The sequence below is a fragment of the Geotrypetes seraphini genome, chromosome 7, assembly GCF_902459505.1.
Source record: "Geotrypetes seraphini chromosome 7, aGeoSer1.1, whole genome shotgun sequence".
Taxonomy (NCBI): Eukaryota; Metazoa; Chordata; class Amphibia; order Gymnophiona; family Dermophiidae; genus Geotrypetes; species Geotrypetes seraphini.
In genome coordinates, this window is record NC_047090.1 from 18,252,169 (window position 1) to 18,270,559 (window position 18,391).

Sequence of the window (18,391 nt, forward strand, 5' to 3'; positions counted from 1 at the left end):
CATCACACTGATCTATTGCAACATGTTATATATTTTTGGAAGATTGATTTTGATTGGGGGGGGGGTTTGTAACTTATTTTTGTTTCTTTCCTACAATGCCATGCTGCCACCAGCCTCTGGATCCAGGCTCTCCGACACCAACTCAGCACTGTGAACCAGTAAGAGACTGCCCTCTCCCTTGCCAACATTGAGAGGATTACTCTCTTTCTGCCTTTCCATGTCTCCTTTGGGATCCTCCTACTTTCACATGATTTCTTTCTCTCCCCTAATGTGGAGCTTGGTTTTTTTGTGGGTTTTGGGTTTTTTGGGGGTGTTTTGTTTTTGTTTTTTTTTAAAAAAAAAAGGTGCTTTCATGCAGGAAGTTCTACAGGGTATGTGTCTCTTTAGCAGTCAGATGTATTCTCTAGTCTCAAGGTCATCACCCCTGCATTTCCATATTCCTTCCTACCACTTTTTTCTCCTAGGTATAGTTAAATGCAGCTGTTTAACCCCTCCCTCCCTCCCCCCCCCTCCACACACACAACAGTTCTATTCCTGGGTAAAGTTCCATAGCCCCTTTTACTTAGGCAATTCATGCCCCATTCATCCCCTCTGCTTGAGCTATATCAGTCTCTCTCTGCTAGAGGGGATAGACAGTTTGTAAGCCTTGCTGTAGAACAATTTGAGGAGACCCACTGTAATCAAAGATGTACGTATAGTCTGATTTTAAATCCAATCTGCTGAGCATGCCCTAAGGTGGAGAGAAAAATAAGGCAACTGCATGAAAGGTTCTTGGACATGCACAAAGGAAGACATATTACCTTTAGCTCACAGGACAGCTTCATAAATAATATATGGTTTGTAAATATTATAGATGGAAATTGAGGATGCTAGATCAATAAGAGAGAGTAATGGTGCCTTCTACAACCAGTAATCCAAAGTAGTAAGCACAAAGCCAGGTTTACCATCCCTCCCAGGCAGAGCTTCCTATGTAGAGCTTTCTTCACTTAATGATACACCTTTTTGTTTCCTTTGTCCTCTTCCAATTATAGCACCAGAAACGATTTATCCCTGAGCTTCAGAAGGGCACAATAGCAAGTAGCTATGTGAAAGGTGAGTTTATACACTGCAGTTCAGTCAAAATAAAAATCTCAAAAGTGCCACAATGAGTCGGACCAAAAGTTCATCTAGTTTAGCATCCAGGGCCAGCCCACAAACAGTCTAACATTTCTGCTTTTCCCCTCTCCCCAAGAGGTATCCAGAATCACCTCTTCCTTTTCTCCTGCTGGGCCTACTCCACTTTTTGTTGTTGTTGTTGCTGCTGCTGTGCCATTGCTGCAGTGTGTACCTGAGCTTAGTCTACTGAAGAAGAATCAGCTGGGCTGATGCAGGGTCTTGGTTGCATGCACACGCTCAAGGCTTAAGTATAAATATTTTGAAGGAGGCAGGATGTTGGTATGCCTTGGCCCAGCTGAGTTTTCTCTATTGACAAAGAGTTTCATGCCTGGTATTGGTTTATCCTTGGGCAGATACCTGCTAGCAGTATTTCTAAGTATGGTAAAAACACATGCTTAAAGGAAGTGTATAGGAAATAGGACCTGTGTAGCGTTGAGCATCCACTATCAGACTCTCAGTTTCTAGCAGATGGTTTAGGGAAGGGGAGATGGTTGTAGGCTTGTCCTTTATGAGCATGAATCTGGTTATATTTACTAACCTCTAGCAATGAGAAATTAGCTATACATTGTGTGATAAAGAAACTTCCCTTTGTTCTTGATCACTTCATTAGATACCTGTTAGACTATTTGTCTTTTAGGCTGCCTCTTTACAGATTTCAATGGAATATAATAAAATATTATAAAACATGCAAATGAAAAACCAGTTCTTGTATGATAAAATAGGGCAGTTTTCAAAACCCTGCAGAAAAATACCCCATTTTTTTATGTGAGTAAAACTACACACATTGGCCGCAGTGCTACTAATTGTACTTGTGGCCTAAAAGATGAGGAATGAGGACAGGAGTGAGAGTACACATAAGAGATTTTGTTTTGAAAACCCTGTGGGGGGAGAAGCAAATTTCATTGATGCAGCTGGTCCAGTTTTTAAAGGGAAGCTCCATAGGGAGTTTCCTCTTTAAAATGAGCTTTTAGGCTGTCTGAAAATTGAGTCAGCTGTTCAAAAGTCATTTACCTGGATAAATAGTCTGTCTGCAAATGGCCCACTCTTTTTCCTTGGGAAGAAGTATTTGTAAGGATTGGTGTATGTAGAACTAACTGTAAAGGACCTTGGGAAGCATAGGGTTAAGTCAAAGAAAGAAACCATGCAAATAGTTCTGCCTTTAAAGGCGAAAGCAATCGCAGAAAAGGAACAAACCTCTGTAGGAACTCTTTCCTTATGCAGTTTTCAAAGGAAAGATACTAGTTTACTTTCCCTTTAGATGTATTATTTATTTACATTAACCTGATATACTGCAGATTTGCATAAATCACAGCAAAGCAGTTAACAATATTTTAAAAAAGCAAAAGCAGAGTAAAGGAAAAAAGAAAGATAATGTAAATTATCTAGTGACCAGTGCTGATTTTGGTCATGAAGTGCTTTTCCCCATTAAGAATTTAGAAAAACTCAGAATTTCAATAATTTTTAGTTTACTTTGTTTTTCAAATTCCCAGAGTACTCAGGGTTTTATAGTATTGATTTTAGAATAGGTAAAACAACTCTAAATCTCCAGAATGCTTTAGAACTGGCATTAGAAAACCAGAGTGGAATCAACTTCTAATATCTTGGAATTATGTAGTCCCTTACTTTTATTGGTCTCCTGTGTATCCATAATATTGACATCCTCTGGATGTTCCTTCTATCATGCTTCTATCATTCTTCCTTTCATGCATTTGTGTTGCTCACCTGCTGTATTCTCTTCTTATACCTACAGTGGGGGTTCTTAACCTTTTTTTTAATCCCACACCCCTTTAACTAATAAATGAAATCCTCACCCCTCTTTCTAAACATGTCCATTAGTGACTACTGACAGCTACATATGTCATCTGCTGTTAACAAGTAGCATGCATTTATACTACTAAACAGTGTAAATATATAGCCAAGTATTGTTCAAAATGCTGTCAATATTTCACATAAACCAAAACCCCAAAAAACCCAGCATTTAATATTTTTTTTTATTTTTTTGTATGTGAACTTTTTATATTGTTTTAAAGTTTTCAGATCATGCCCACCACCAGCTAAATTATTCTTAGGCTTATTTTTTCAATTGGCTTGTCTCATCATCAGACTTAAATTATATTTTTCTTATAAATTGCTCTGTGCAATTCATGTGCATAATTCATGTGTGAAAATCACTTCCAAAATTATAAATTAAAAAACGGACAGCAGATACTGGAAAGAGAATTAGTTGAAGATAGACAAAAAGCATAAAGAGAAACTGGGTCCAAGATGATGGAAAACCAAAATATCCAGACGACAAGGTAGAAAAAATTGTTTTATTTTGAATTAACTGGAATATGTTGGCTTTGGGATATGTGCATCACAATTATTTTTGTATTCAGTGGCGTACAGCTGATTTGGGGGAAGGACTGGAGTACAGAGCTGCACGGGGACGACAGGAAACCCGCGGGGATCCCACAGGTTCCCCCTTCGGGTCGCAGGGATCCCGTGGCAACGCCCAATAGGGTCGCAGGGATCCCGTGGGGACGCCTCAGAGGGTTGCGGGGTTGGATGCAAGGCTCGTCTTCTCCCTACCTGCCCTGCCGCAGCACACAGCCGATCGGAACGGAAGTCTTCCACGATGTCAGCGCTGACGTCGGAGGGAGGGCTTAAGCAAAGCCCTCCCTCCCTCCGACGTCAGTGCTGACATCGGGAAAACTTCCGTTCCGATCGGCTGTGTGCTGCGATCGGCAGTAGCGTACCAAGGGGGGGGGGGGGGGGGGCGGGGAGGGAGGTCCGTCCCAGGTGCAGCCATAGGGGGGGGTGCACAGCCGGCCAGGTCCCTTTACCTTTGTGGAACTTCCTCTGACTGACCGACAATAGGCTCGGTCCGACAAACCTCCCTGCCCTGTAGCCGCGAATCTATATTACTTTCTTACAGCAGCTTCAATACTCCAGCTGCTGTAAGAAGGTAATTTAGATTCGCGGCTACAGGGCAGGGAGGTTTGTCGGACCGGGCCTGTTCTGTTGTCAGTCGGGCGGGGAAGCGCCACAAAGGTAAGAGGCAGGGAGGAAGAAAGGGAGGAAAGGTGGAGTGGAGAGGAAAAGACGCTTAAGGTAAAACTGAGGGGGAGAGAAGGACGCTGAAAGCACTGGGGAAGACAAAGGGGTGGAGAAGGACGCTGAAAGGATATGGGGAAGACGGGGGGAGAGAAGGACGCTGAAAGGACATGGGGAAGACGGAGGGGAGAAGGACGCTGAAAGGACATGGGGAAGACGGAGGGGGAGAAGGACGCTGAAAGGACAAGGGGAAGACGGGGGGAGAAAGATGCTGAAAGGACATGGGGAAGACAGAGGGGGGAGGACATTGAAAGCACATGGGGAAGACAGAAGGGGGAGAAGGACGCTGAAAGGAAATGGGGAAGAGAGAGTGGGAGAAGACGCTGGCAGGGAAGAAGACAGAGATGCCAGACTATGGGGGGAGCGGAGGGAAGAAGATGGGTGCCAGACCAATTTGGAAGGGGGGAGAAAGGGAGAGGCACAGTAACAGAGCAAATGGAAGACGCAGAGAGAAGAGAGATAGTGGATGGAAGGAATTAAATGAGAACATGAGGAAAGCAGAAACCAGGCAACAAAGGTAGGGAAAAAATTCTATTTCTTTTTTTTTTTTGCTTTAGGATAAAGTAGTATATTAGTTGTGTTGATAAAAATTTATAAACATTAGAGGCTCTGGTAGAAACCAGTTTACAAAGTATGTATTCTTCCCAATTAATATTTCCAAATTAATAAAGTCTTTTTGCTTATTTGTAAATGGGTTTCTACCAGAGCCTTTAATTCAGTAGCATAATTAAATGAAATAACTATTTCTGTAATTTATAGGGACGGGTGGGAATCCTCACGGGGACGGGTGGGACTTTTGCGGGGATGGGTGGGATTTCTGTCCCCGTGCAACTCTCTAGACTGGAGCCCAAAGTTTCTCCCCGCCTGAGTGCAATTATAAATACTTGAGCTAGTGGGGATTCCCAAGCTCTGCCAACTGAAGACATCTTCCTTCAGTCTGGCAACCCAAAATCTCCAAGCTTTGCAGCCAATGGCAATATCCTCAAGCTGCTACTGCTTTCATGCATGCATGAAAGCCAAAAGGGGAGGGCAGGATGGAGGGAAAGCAGCAGCTCTGCAACATTGCTGCCAGTTGCAGAACTTGGGACGTTAGAGGGGTAGAAGGTGGCCGTCAGTTGGTGAGGCTTGGGGATCCCTCCTAGCTAAAGCAGGGGAGATGTTCATTTTGAGGGAGCCTAAGCTCAAAGTGTGAGGTCCAAAAAAGCAATAATATTTACCCTGACTGAATGATCCTCCACATGCGCTGCTGACAGCTGATTCAGCATCCCCGCTCTGATGAGGCTCACTTCTGAAGAGGCTCACCATAGCTGTAATAGAAATGAATGGGAGAACCATCAGAGTGGGGATGCAGAAGCCTGTGGCTGCTTCCACTGTCAGCAGTGCACGTAGAGGATCAATCAGTCAGTGTAAGTATTACTGCTTTTTTTGGGTTCCTCTCCACAGTGTCCCTTTAATGAAGGTTTATTATTAGATACGTACATCTATATTAGTCATTGCAAATTTGAGACATGCGCAACTTTTTTTTTTTTTTTTTTTTTTTTTTTTTTTTTCTCATCAGCTAGTGTTAGTATTTGTGCGGCCCCAGAAAACCTTTTTTTGTTCAATGCAGCCCTGAGAAGCCAAAAGGTTGGACACCCCTGCTTTAGACAGTACATCACACACATCGTCACTTACATTCAGTCTGTTTCTGGGCAAATTCCTTTGAAATCTGTCCTTGTAACTGTCTAGGAAGTTTCAATTAATTGCCTCAGATTTCAAGACCTCCACACTTCTTGGGGTGCAGGCGCCACCGGTTAAGCTCCTCCTTTGTTGCTTGTCTCGTATGAGCATTTCACCTCCTCTACTTGTTGCTATTTGCTTGCCAAGTGCTTGTCCTTTCACCCCTCGGGCAACTGCTCCTCTGCTTCTTTTATCATCTTGACTATCCAACATTTCTTACTAACATTGATCTTCCACTTCAGTTTTCCATAAGGGAGCCTCGCTTGGACCTTCAGGTAAGAAGAATTTCCATCCAGATTTTTCAATGTTTCCTTGAACTACTCTCCCATTATTGCACTTTGAAGCTTGTAAATTTGGATTTGATTTCCTACAGAATGTATGTGAGATGAACATGTCACATTTGCTTCTGACTTTAATAATTTGTCTTTTGAGAAAAAACACCTCTTGTGATCCAAGAAGTGTCCTAGTATTTGCTTATGTTTAAGTCCTCTGCACAACCACACAAATGGATTGAGTCAAAAATAGAGCAGAGGATCAGAGACTGCAGTTGCTACTACATTGTGTATTTACTAGAGGGCTCGTGTTCTTGATACGGATTTCCCAGTTGCAGAACTTATCAATACTGTACTTGAATACATTCATATGAACCCAATGATTCATAGTGTATCTCTCCTTTCTAAAAGTGACTTTCCAAAAATGGTATAAAATGAATTATTTTGGCATATGATTTTTGTTTGTCCAGTTGACTGGTTAACTGCATATTCCAGTGCAAAAAGCACATGCATCCTGAACTTGTGGGTACTGCAAATTCACCTGTGAGGTATGCAGAAGGCACTATCTACATTTTCAATTCTGCCTCCTTACATCACCAGTCACTGCCCCCTCTCCTCAGTTTTTCCTTTTGAAAGCAAGTTGAAAAGGTGTCTTCAACTGCTTGGCTAAATTTCTTATTGTTGGATTATATTCAACGTTTTTCTTAGAGGCTTTGGGTGCTATGAAGGTTCCCAGTTATTCTGCCTGGGAGAAGTTGCAGACTCGGGGCTAGATTCTTAAAAATCCACGTTAAAAACCAATGGGCCTTCATCGCAGCCGTTATTGTAGCAATTTTTAAAAGTCGTTCTCCAAACAATGCTCATGCAAATGAGGTTGGCGGAGAGTAGTGAAGATTCGCTTTATCCCAGGACAAGCAGGCAGCATATTCTCAACATGGGTGACGTCATCCACGGAGCCCCGTCGCGGACAGCTTTTCAAGCAACCTTGATTGAAGATCTTAAAGTTTGCTAGTGCTGCACTGAGGGGCCCCTAGACAAGCAGCATCGCTCTCACCATTTTTCCTCGAGTGATTCTTCACCTCTCTCGAGGCAGGCTTCTCCGACTGCTTGACCTCATTCGATGCACCGTTCCAAGCGTGCCTCGCCTTCGAAGCGGCGGTCTGCGAAATGACCTAGACACTCTCCTCCTAGGTGGGGTAGATCTCCAGAGCCGCGGGCCTCGAGGTCCATCGAGGCCTCGGCCCTTTTCGAGTCTGGGTCTCTATCTCGGCTGTCTTCCGTACCTCCTCGGTCTCCGAGTCGAGGCAGGTCGAGGACCCCCTCCTCGCAGCCTCGTCGAAAGGTCTCTTCATCCCTGGGCTCACCGAGGGTTGCCCCCCCCCCCCCCCCGGGATTCTGTTCCTCGGACCCCGGGGTCCTCGCCTTCCAGGCAGGCCAAACACAAGCATTCGTCGGCGCCTCACCTGTCTCTTAGCAGAGCTTCCTCGGTGTCCATGATTGTTGACACTGATGTGCCGGCGCAGTAATCGAGGGAGGCCTCTCCCTCTTTCTCTGCTGCCCCGAAGTCTAGATCCTCTTCGCCTCTGGAAGGGCATTCTTCTGCCAAGACTTCTTCCTTCACCAGGTTTGTAGTGGATATGGGTAAGGCCCTTCAACTGGACCTCTAGTCTGAGTCCATATATACCTGGGAGTATCTGGAGAAGATGGAACGTCCTCATCCACCAAGGGAATCCCTGCGTCTCCCCTTGAATCCAGTCTTAAAGCAGACTTTCTTCCAGAATTTGGAGACACCATAAGCAATTCCTGCCATACCGTCCAAGATGGAATCCCGCTATGGAATCCCGCTATCGGTTTGAAAAGGCTCAGCTCTCCCACCAGTCCTTGGTTGTGGAGTTTTCCTTTAAAGAAATCTGACGCCTCCAAGGTCTACGCGGCTATCCTTCCGGGCAGGGAAGGCTGTACTATGGACAAGTTCGGCCGGCGCCTATACCAGAATTCGATGATGGCAAACCGGGTCCTGAATTTCAATTTCACTTCCTATCTCAAGCACTGCATCAAATCCATGCCGTCTTTCCAGGATGATTTGGCTGCCCACCGCCAGTCAGACTTCCGCCGGCTTCAGGATAAGCTGTCGCAGATTCGCCTTTATATGCTTCAGGCTACTTATGATGCCTTTGAACTATCCTTGAGGGTCACAGCTTCTGCTATAGCCATGCGTCGCCTGGCCTGGCTATGCATCGTTGACATGGACCCGAATCTGCAGGACCGTCTGGCAAATCTCCCGTGCTTGGGCATTGCTGGTGATAGCAATGGGCACATGCGCAGAATAAATGCAATCCCCCCCCCCCAAAGAAAACCAAATCAAGCTGCCGAATTCAAACAAACCCCAGTGCAAAGCCCCTCCTCCCACAGCAGCAAGAGAGATACCCACTCTCACCACTAAGCAACAACCTCCCGTTATCCCACCCAGCAGTGGGAGAGATCCCTACTCTCTCTCCTGCTGCCAATCAACACACACCCTGATCCCCCCCCCCTAGCAGCAGGAGAGATGCCCACTCCCGATGATGATGTCAAGCAACCACCTGACACACTCCCTCTCCCAGCAGTTGGAGAGAGGCCCACTGCTTCCCACCGCCAAGCAATTCACCTGCTGGCAGTGGGAGAGATGCCCACTCACTCCCACTGTTGCGCAACCCCCCTTACCTTACAATAGCTGGCCAGAGGAGTGCCTACTCCCTCTGGCCAGAAGGCCTGCCTCTTCAAAATGGCGGGCCTTTGCCTCTGGGGTATCCTGGGATGCACCAGGAAGGAGATGAAGCTTTGATTGGCCCAGGTTGTTTAAGGCTCTTCTATGGGAGGAGCCTTAAAGAACCTGGGACAAAAAGAACCTTAGGCCCCTCCCATAGGAGGGACCTTAAACAACCTGGGCCAATCAGAGCCTTAGACTCCTTCATAGTACATTCCAGGATGCACTGGGGAGGGGAAGGCCCACCATTTTGAAAAGGCGGGCCTGCTGGCTGAAGAGAGTAGGCATCTCTCCAGCTAGCCATCGTAAGTAAGGGAAGGGGACAGGGAGTGTCGCCGGGGGGTGCGGGGGGGGGGGTGCGTGGTGGGATGGAGTGGGAGCACTGCCGGGGGAGGTGGGGGGGCATTGCTTGGCAGCTATAAGTTACTGATAAATATTTTCATGTGCCTACAGAAGTTGGCTCCCAAATACTTGATCTAGAGTATCCTTCCATGTGAGTCGCCTTGATTGCTTCGTTCTACTGACCATTTTGATCTGCTGATTCCATCTGAGCGGGATCTGAGGCTCTCGTCATCCTGGGATAGTGTTTTCCAATGTATTGGTCCCAGAGAATGGAACAACCTTCCTGAGTATATTCGTCAAAGCAGAATATACTAGATTTTAAGAAATTACTCAAGACATCTATTATGTCAGATGAAGTACAGGGTCTAAGATTGGATAGCTGAGGAGGAGTGGAGACTGTTGAGTGCAGGGTGCTGGTCACTGATGTATTCTATGTTGTGGACTATTTTATGGTTATAGTGATTGTCGTTGATGCAACATGTATGTTATGTCATTTTATATTTTGTATGTAGGTGTGTAACTTGCCCTGGATAAGGGCGGGGGATAAACAAACAAACAAAAAAGGATACTCTGAGGTGGTCATTGCTACACTCCTTCGCTCCAAGAAACAAGTCGCAGTAGTGGTTTATGCGAAAGCCTGGAAATTATTTCAACACTGGTTGTGGAGCAGCAGATAGAGCCAGTTAGGGCTCCAATAGCAGCAATCGTTTCATTCCTTCATGGAAGCCTAGAGAAAGGCTTATTGGCTAGTTCCTTAAAGGTTCAGGTCCATCTTGTTTTTCAGCTTGATTGGAGAGAAGTTACTTGGCCTCTCACCCAGATATTTCAATGTTTTTGAAGGGAGCAGGGTGCATCATGGAACCTTAACCTTGTGTTGCAGGCCCTAAATAAGGCCCTGTATGAGCCCCTGCAGGAGACCATACTAATGGACCTCACTATAATGATGGTTTTCTTGGTAGCAATCATTTCCACTAGAAGAATTTCAGAGCTTCAAGTTTTGTCATGCAGGGCATAGGCAGCAGAAGGCTTTTTTGTTTTGGGGGCCCAAAAGCTCTGCCCAGACTCTAACCAAACCCCACCCAAGCTTCACTCCTGACCCCACCCCCTCCCCATAATAATGATGGTATTAATTATAATACCATTTTTTCCCATTTATGTTTCATATATACCCACAATATAATCTTATTAACAACACACAATGGTTAAACACAAAATTAAACTACACAAAGCACACTGTATGCTTCTCAACATTCATTCCTACCAGAATGTCTGGCCTCGGTCGCACATGCAGAACACAGATAATAACCCCTATGCAAACACATGACCACAAACTAAAAGTACTAATATACACAAACGAAACCCTAAGATCTGACTCTACATACATTTTAACACCTGAGAAATAGAAATTCATTTCTTCCTGAACAGTACAAAATATAGACAGCAGATATAAATTCTCAAAACTGGCACATTTCAATCAGTAAATTGAAAATAAAATCATATTCCCTACCTTTGTTGTCTGGTGATCTAATCTAATCTTCTATTTGTGAGTCGCACAAACCTATACAAGCTCTAGGCAACTGAAGAGTAAACATGGGAGGTAAGGGGGAAAGGGACAAAAAGGAGGAAAGGAGAAAAGGCAGTTAAAAGATCTAACACCATACCCTATTTGACCACTAACAATAACCCCTCCCCTTCAGCCTCCCTCCTAGCAGAACACTTCAAGAATAAAATTACTAACACCAGAGCTACTCTCAATAGTAATCCAGCCCACCTAATTGAAGTCACAATACTTTCCACAGAAAACGAATCTTGTGCTGCAGACAGAACCTGGTCTCAATTCCCTAAGATACATTGGACCGAATTCAACAAACTGCAATAAGTACAGCCACGCATCCTGTGAACTCAACCACTGCTCGCCATATCTATTGTCATCAGCGAGCACTAAGTTCCGTACCTTACTCCTACACTGGATACAAACCATGCTCACAGATGGCATTTTCCCTACTGACCTCAGCGAAATCATCATCACCCCAATCCTAAAAGACCCAAAAGGACCAACAGACTACCCATCCAACTACAGACTAATCGCCTCAATACCCCTAAATATCAAACTAACAGAAGGATTAGTAGCCAAACTCCTCACCAACTATCTCGAAGACCATAACTTACTCCATCCCACGCAATCCGGCTTCAGAACTAACTTCAGCATAGAGACACTACTAGGCTCCCTTATTGACACAGCAAGACAACAGCTCAACATTGGAAAAAAAATGCTGCTCATACAGTTGGACCTGACGGCGGCATTTGACCTGGTAGACCATAACATCCTACTGCAAATCTTGGACTCAATAGGCATCTCAGATAAAGTATATTCATGGTTTGAAGGTTTCTTAAAATCTAGAACATACAAAGTAAATCAGACAAAAAATCCAAACTTGGTCCAACCCCTGTGGCGTTCCACAAGGATCCCCATTGTCCTCTACTCTCTTCAACCTACATAAGGCCTCTCTCGGCGTTTATCTGAACAAACAAGGCCTAACCTCTTATAGCTATGCTGATGACATCACCATCCTCATTCCTTTTGACTAACCAAAGCTCTTAATGACAGACACACTACATTGAACTCTAATTACAGTTATGACTTGGATGGAAGACCACAAACTGAAACTCAATCCAGACAAAACTAAATTCATCCTCCTAGAAAATAACAAAATCCCAACCATAACCAACTTAGAAATCAACTCTATCAACTACCCTTTGCAAACCACCCTAAAACTACTAGGTATGACTACTGAAAAAGGCTGCACCATGCAACTACAACTAAACAAAACAATACAGAAATCTTTCGCAATAATGAGAAACCTTAGATAAGTCTGAAAATTCTTCGAAAAAACACAATTTCAGCTCCTAGTACAATCTCTAATCCTAAGTATCCTAGACTACTGCAACATCTTCTACCTCCCCTGCCCTACAATAATAATTAAACAGTTACAGACAATTCAGAATACAGCTCTGAGACTCATCTACTCATTGAAGAAACATGACCACATTACTGAGGCATTCATTAACTCACATTGGCTTCCAATTCAGGAAAGAATACAATTTAAATTCTACTGTATACTATTTAAAACTATAAATGGAGACAGCCCAATCTACCTAAACGACCGCCTCATCCAAACTACCTCTACCAGGCATAGAAAAACACACACTCCATTCACTTACCCCCAATCAAAGAAGTAAAATGGAAAAAAAAACTATACGACGGCCTACTAGCCACTCAAGCAGCAAAAATAGATAACCAAATCTCCAACCTATTGCTAACAACCCCAGACTATAAGATGTTCAGAAAGGAAGTAAAAACTATACTCTTCAAGAAATCCCTTAATAAAGCTTAATACCGTGATTACCCCTTCTTACCACCCCCTCCCCAACCCCTGATTCTTCTTATTCCTCTCTTGGAAACAATCTCTGATCTAACTTTGTAACCTTTTTCCATAACTCTTTTTGTTATCCGCTTTGAACCGAAAGGTAATGGCGGAATAGAAATATGTAATGTAATATTAATTAATTGTCAAAGAGATAAGTTTTCAGTTTTTTTCAGAAGGAGTAATTGGTCTCCTTTCTGATAGTTTCTGGGAGATCGTTCCAGGTTTTTACTCCCAGATAGGTTAGCATGGAGTTGAAATTTTGCTTGTATTGAAGGTTCCCTATGGGCGATAGGTTAGGAGAATTCTGTTAAGGATTCTTCTGGATGTGGACCAGGTTGCTGAGAATATCTGTATAAGGGACTTTGAGGTAATAGTGGACAAGACAATGAAGCCGTCGGCACAGTGCGCAGCGGCCGCTAGGAGAGCGAATAAAATGCTAGGTATGATCAAGAAGGGTATTGCAACCAGAACGAAAGAAGTTATCCTGCCCTTGTATCGGGCGATGGTGCATCCGCATCTGGAGTACTGCGTCCAGTATTGGTCGCCGTACCTTAAGAAGGATATGGCGATACTCGAGAGGGTTCAGAGGAGAGCGACACGTCTGATAAAGGGTATGGAAAACCTTTCATACACTGAGAGACTGGGGCTTTTTTCCTTGGAGAGAAGGAGAATTAGAGGGGACATGATAGAGACCTACAAGATCATGAAGGGCATAGAGAAAACAGAGAGGGACAGATTCTTCAAACTTTCGAAATCCACAAGGACGAGAGGGCATTCGGAAAAGTTGGAAGGGGACAGATTCAAAACCAATGCTAGGAAGTTTTTCTTCACCCAACGGGTAGTGGACACCTGGAATGCGCTTCCAGAGGGCATGATAGGACAGAGTACGGTATTAGGATTCAAGAAGGAACTGGACAGTTTTCTGAAGGAAAAGGGGATAGAGGGGTATAGATAAAGGGCTACTACACAGTCCTGGATCTGTTGGGCCGCCGCGCGAGCGGACTGCTTGGTACGATGGACCTCTGGTCTGACCCAGCAGAGGCACTTTTTATGTTCTAAGGGGAGAAGCCGAGTTTCCATGCAATATGTTGTGTAGGATACATAATATTTTGAAGCTTATCCGGAATGATATTGGAAACCAGTGTAGTTGTTTGAGGAAGATCGAGATCGAATCATATTTCTTTAGGTTGAAAATCAGTCTTACTGCTGTGTTCTGGATGAGTTGAAGTTTGTGGATTACCGTATTTGTCACTCCATAAGACGCACTTTTTCCACCCCCAAAAAGGGGGTGTAAATAAGGTTGCATCTTATGAAGCGAATACTCACCTCCCCCCTCCCCCAATGTTTTTTTCATTGTCGCCCTCACTTGCTAGATGCGGCTGCCTGCCTGGTCTCGGCAAGCAGTGACAGCTGACATGGCTTGCAGCTTGAATCCTCTTCTTTCCCTTGCTCTGGCCCCACCATCCCCGTTACCTTTTTTTTTTTTTTTTTTTTTTCATTCTGTCGCCCTCCCTCGCTAGACATGGCTGCCTGCCTGGTCCCGGTAAGCAGTGATGGCTGACGTGGCTCGCGTTTCAACTCCTCTTCCTTGCAGCGGAGCGGCGCACAGGGCTGCCTGCCTGCCTGGTCTCGTGCCACTTTCCACGAGACTGTTCGTGGGAAGCAGCACGAGACCAGGCAGGCAGCAACTATGCGCCGCTCTGCTGCAAGGGAAAAGAAGAGGACTCGAGCCGCATCAGCCATCACTGCTTGCCAGGACCAGGCATGTAGCCGCGTCTAGCGAGGGAGGGCAACAGAATGAAAAAAAAAAAGGTAACGAGGGAGGGCCTGCCTGCCGAATTAAACATAGGGAGCAGAGAGAAGCTGGGCCTGCCTGGAGGGGGGAGGCTTGCTTACTTGCTTGGGGGGGCTGCCAGGGAGGGGGAGGCCTTCTTGCCTGGGAAAGGGGAGGCCAGCTTGCTTAGGGGTGCTGCCTGGGAGGGGGGGAGACCTGCTTGCTTAGGTGGGGCTGTTTGCGTGCCCTGTCCCTACCTGCCAGCCACTAGGCCTGCCTGCCTGCCCTGTGTCCTGTCCCAGCCTACCACTAGACCACCAGAGAGGGGATAGGGTACAGGGCCTGGCGGGGAGGGGGGACAGGGTGTAGAGCTTGGCAAGGAGTGTGGGGTTGGGTGCAGAGCCTGGCAGGGAGAATTTGGTTCAGAATGGTTTTGTTTTTTTCTTGTTTTCTTTCTCTAAATCTGGGGTGCGTCTTAAGGAGCAAAAAATACGTTAGTATGGTATTGATGCTCGAGTAGACAGAATTGCAATAGTTCATTTGAGGCAGGACCATCATCTGGATCAGTGCAAAGTGGTGTGGATGGCAGTATGGCCTAGTGAATCATAGTTGTCTCATTGTGTAGCTGGTCTTTTTCCAAAGATTTGAGATTTGTGGTTCCATCGTGAAGGTGTCATCCATTAAACAGCCAAGGACTTTAGTGAATTTTTCCATTGTGAAGGTGGTGCCACATTGAAGTATGACATTTGTCACAATGTTTTGTTGCTTGGTATGAAAGCATATAGCCTTGGTTTTGGTGGCATTAAGTTTTAGTTTGATGATTGCACAGGTTTGGACATTTGCTATATTGTTTGAGATTATTTCGGAGATGTTTGAATGGTTGCAGGTTATGGGAATGAGAAGGAAAATGGGTGTCGGGTCAAAACCGCGGAAGACAAAGGCGCGCGCCAACAACTGAGCGCAGCGCGGAGGCGTGCGCCGAAGAAAATAACTTTTTAAGGGATCGGACGGGGGTGTGTGTGGGGGAACCCCCCCACTTTACTTTATACAGATTGTGGGGGGTTTGGGGGGTTGTAACCCCCCATATTTTACTGAAAACTTCACTTTTTCCCTAAAAACAGGGAAAAGTTAAGTTTACAGTATAATGAGGGGGGTTACAACCCCCCAAACCCCCCACAACGCGCCACGATCTGTATAAAGTAAAGTGGGGGGGTTCCCACACACACACCCCCGTCCGAGCCCCTAAAAAGTTATTTTCTTTGACGCACGCCTCCGCGCTGCGCTCAGTTGTTGGCGCGTGCCTTTGTCATATCTGCCTTTCTCTTTCCTTCTTCCCTTCAGGTATCTCATTCCCCTTTCCTACACAGCACCCCACATCCAACTACTCTCTTTTTCTATCTCTCCAGGCCATCACTAGTTCCCCCATGTTTCTGGACCTATAAGTCCTTCCCCTTCACTCCCCACCTGGCACATCATTGAAACCTATCCCCCATTCTACTTAAGAAATAAACCAGTCCTGAGGGCTTCCTGGCCTGGCATGTCCTCCCCTTTCACCTCCGTTTGCATTTTTGTTACAGGGGAATGCCGGCTGCAGCAGCGACTCTGAAACGCAGCCTGTGGCCTCCCTCACCACTTTTTTGGGTCGCGGTCCGTCCAGACTGAAAAAGGAAGTTGTGTCATTGGGGCGGAACACGACACAACGCGGGGAGGGAGGCAGCAGGCTGCATTTCAGAGGCACTGCTGCAGCCGGCATTCCCCTGTAACAAAAATGCTTAGCTGCGCTGTTCGAACCTCCCCCCCCCCAACGCCAGCCCTGCAGCTCTGGACTTCCCCATCCCCACAGCACCTCACACTACCGCTTCATGATGTCACGCAGGGTCGTTATTATTTTAAAGGCAGCCATGGCACAGCGTCTACCAGATGAGACTTCTAACATCGGCCTGCCCTGGAACTCATGAGTCAGCAGCCCCCGCCTAGGCAGGGACAGGAGGTTGCTGCTGAGTCAAGAATTCTGGGGCAGGCCAACGGCAGAAGTCTCATCTAGTGAATGCTGCACCATGGCTGCCTTTAAAATAATAGCGATGGTGGAGCGGGCGGGCAGGAAGGAAGAGGAGGTAAGTGTGGGGAACCGAAGCATCGGGAATTTTAGGGGCGGCCACGGCCCCTATGGTCCCGTCCGTCCCCCCCCCTCCCCCCCCGTTTGACACCTATGATGCAGGGAACCATTCCTCAGAATCACAGAGGCGGGAGTGTTCCTCCTTTCTACCAAAGGTGAATCAGGAAGCACAACTACCAACATTTCAGGACAGGCATAAACAAGCAGGACAAAATGCTAACATAGCTAGATGTTACTAGAAGGTGACCAATGATTTTTGGTTGTCAGATCTCTTTGTCCTAATGGGCTCTGGACACAGAGGAAGACAGGCCTCGACTGCCAGATACATATCTATTGCCATCGACTCATATTCGAGTCCTAGCGACTTGATGATATTAAGTTTTCATGGCAGAATACAGAAGTAGATTGCCAGGCCTGTCTTCTGCAGCATAAATTTTATGATGCCATTGTCGCATCAGATGCGATCCTCTGCCTCCAACACTGCCCATTTGCTGCTGCCCAGATGGATGGTATATCATTAGTCTGATATCTGTGCTGAAACCTGCCGCCATTGGAGGCCCTTCTGGTGGTGAAACTACCGACGGCATAGCTTTCAGCTTCATAGATATGCACGAGCCCCAGTGGCACAACAAGCCCATATACCATGACGAGCCAGATAGAAAGACATGGGGGAAGCTACTGCTTGCCCTGTTTCTGTAGCATGGAATATTGCTATTCCTTGGGTTTTGGCCAGGTACTAGTGACCTGGATTGACCACCGTGAGAATGGACTACTGGGCTTGATGGACCATTGGTCTAACCCAGTAAGGCTATTCTTATGTGGTAAAAATCTACCAATTTCCTTGAAAGCTCATTCCATCAGAAATGTGGCACCTTCATGGGTGGAGTCCAAAATGGATTCGCCTGAGATTTGTAGGGCAGTTACATGGTCCATTCTACATACATTTACTAAGTTTTACATGGTAAATGTGGCAGCACAAAGGGACTTCGCTTTTGGGTCTGCAGTGCTAGCAGGTTCAAGGGACTGCTTTTACACGTTCAACAGGTTAAGGACTTGTGTGCTTTTTGCACTGAATGAAGATTAGGTTCTTACTTTGATAATCTTCTTTCCAATAGAAAAGTACATGAGTCCTGAAGCCCCACCTTATCAGTTTTCAGTGTAGGCTGCTTTTAGCCTCAAATAGGTATGTGGCTACAGAGGCATGTCTAATCACATTCCAGCAAGATGAAGCAATACAAAGCTATGGTTTCAAAGAGACAGGAGTGTCTGTGCAGGGTTGTTCTTGACAAGTGCTAGTGCTGGTTGCACTCACGTGGGTGGTTTTTGTTCCACCTCATTGATGCTATTTTGCAGAACATAAGTATGTAGTCGGGGATGGTTCCCCCTGCCCCTCCTTATTTCTTCTCCTTTTTCAAGGGTTATCTCTGCTTTGATACAAACTGAGGAGAGAAGGCAGTGCCTGGTGATGCAGGGAGGCAGAGTCGGGCGGGAAGGCACGTGCGCGGTGCGGCCTACCAGAACTTTCCAAGTTCTTAGAGTGCAATCACTCTAAAATTGTCCGTACCGGGGCTCCGTCGGTGCCGTCACCCATCAGTCAAGAATAGCTGCCTGCTTGTCCTGGGATAATATAAATTTGCCTTCTGCATATCTCATGGGTTCAGGGCTCGTGTGCTTTTCTATTGGAAAGAAGATTATTGAGGTAAGAACCTAATCTTCTGTTCTGAGGAGCTCAGTGACTGTATG

The 18,391-nt window shown here is 45.8% G+C and overlaps 1 protein-coding gene across 8 annotated transcripts in view; it reads left to right on the forward strand.

Moving 5' to 3' along the window:
- Positions 1–18,391, forward strand: part of FOXM1 (forkhead box M1) — a 104,030-nt gene that overhangs the window by 57,097 nt on the left and 28,542 nt on the right. For 6 of the 8 annotated variants that reach the window (XM_033952411.1, XM_033952410.1, XM_033952417.1 and 3 more), the window contains 2 exons: positions 114–158; positions 1,032–1,092. The exons of 1 other annotated variant lie outside the window; for it this stretch is intronic. In XM_033952411.1, coding sequence (XP_033808302.1) covers positions 114–158; positions 1,032–1,092 — 106 coding nt within the window. The remainder of the gene's footprint in view (positions 1–113; positions 159–1,031; positions 1,093–18,391) is intronic. One more of the 8 variants, XM_033952415.1, reaches the window with a different exon arrangement.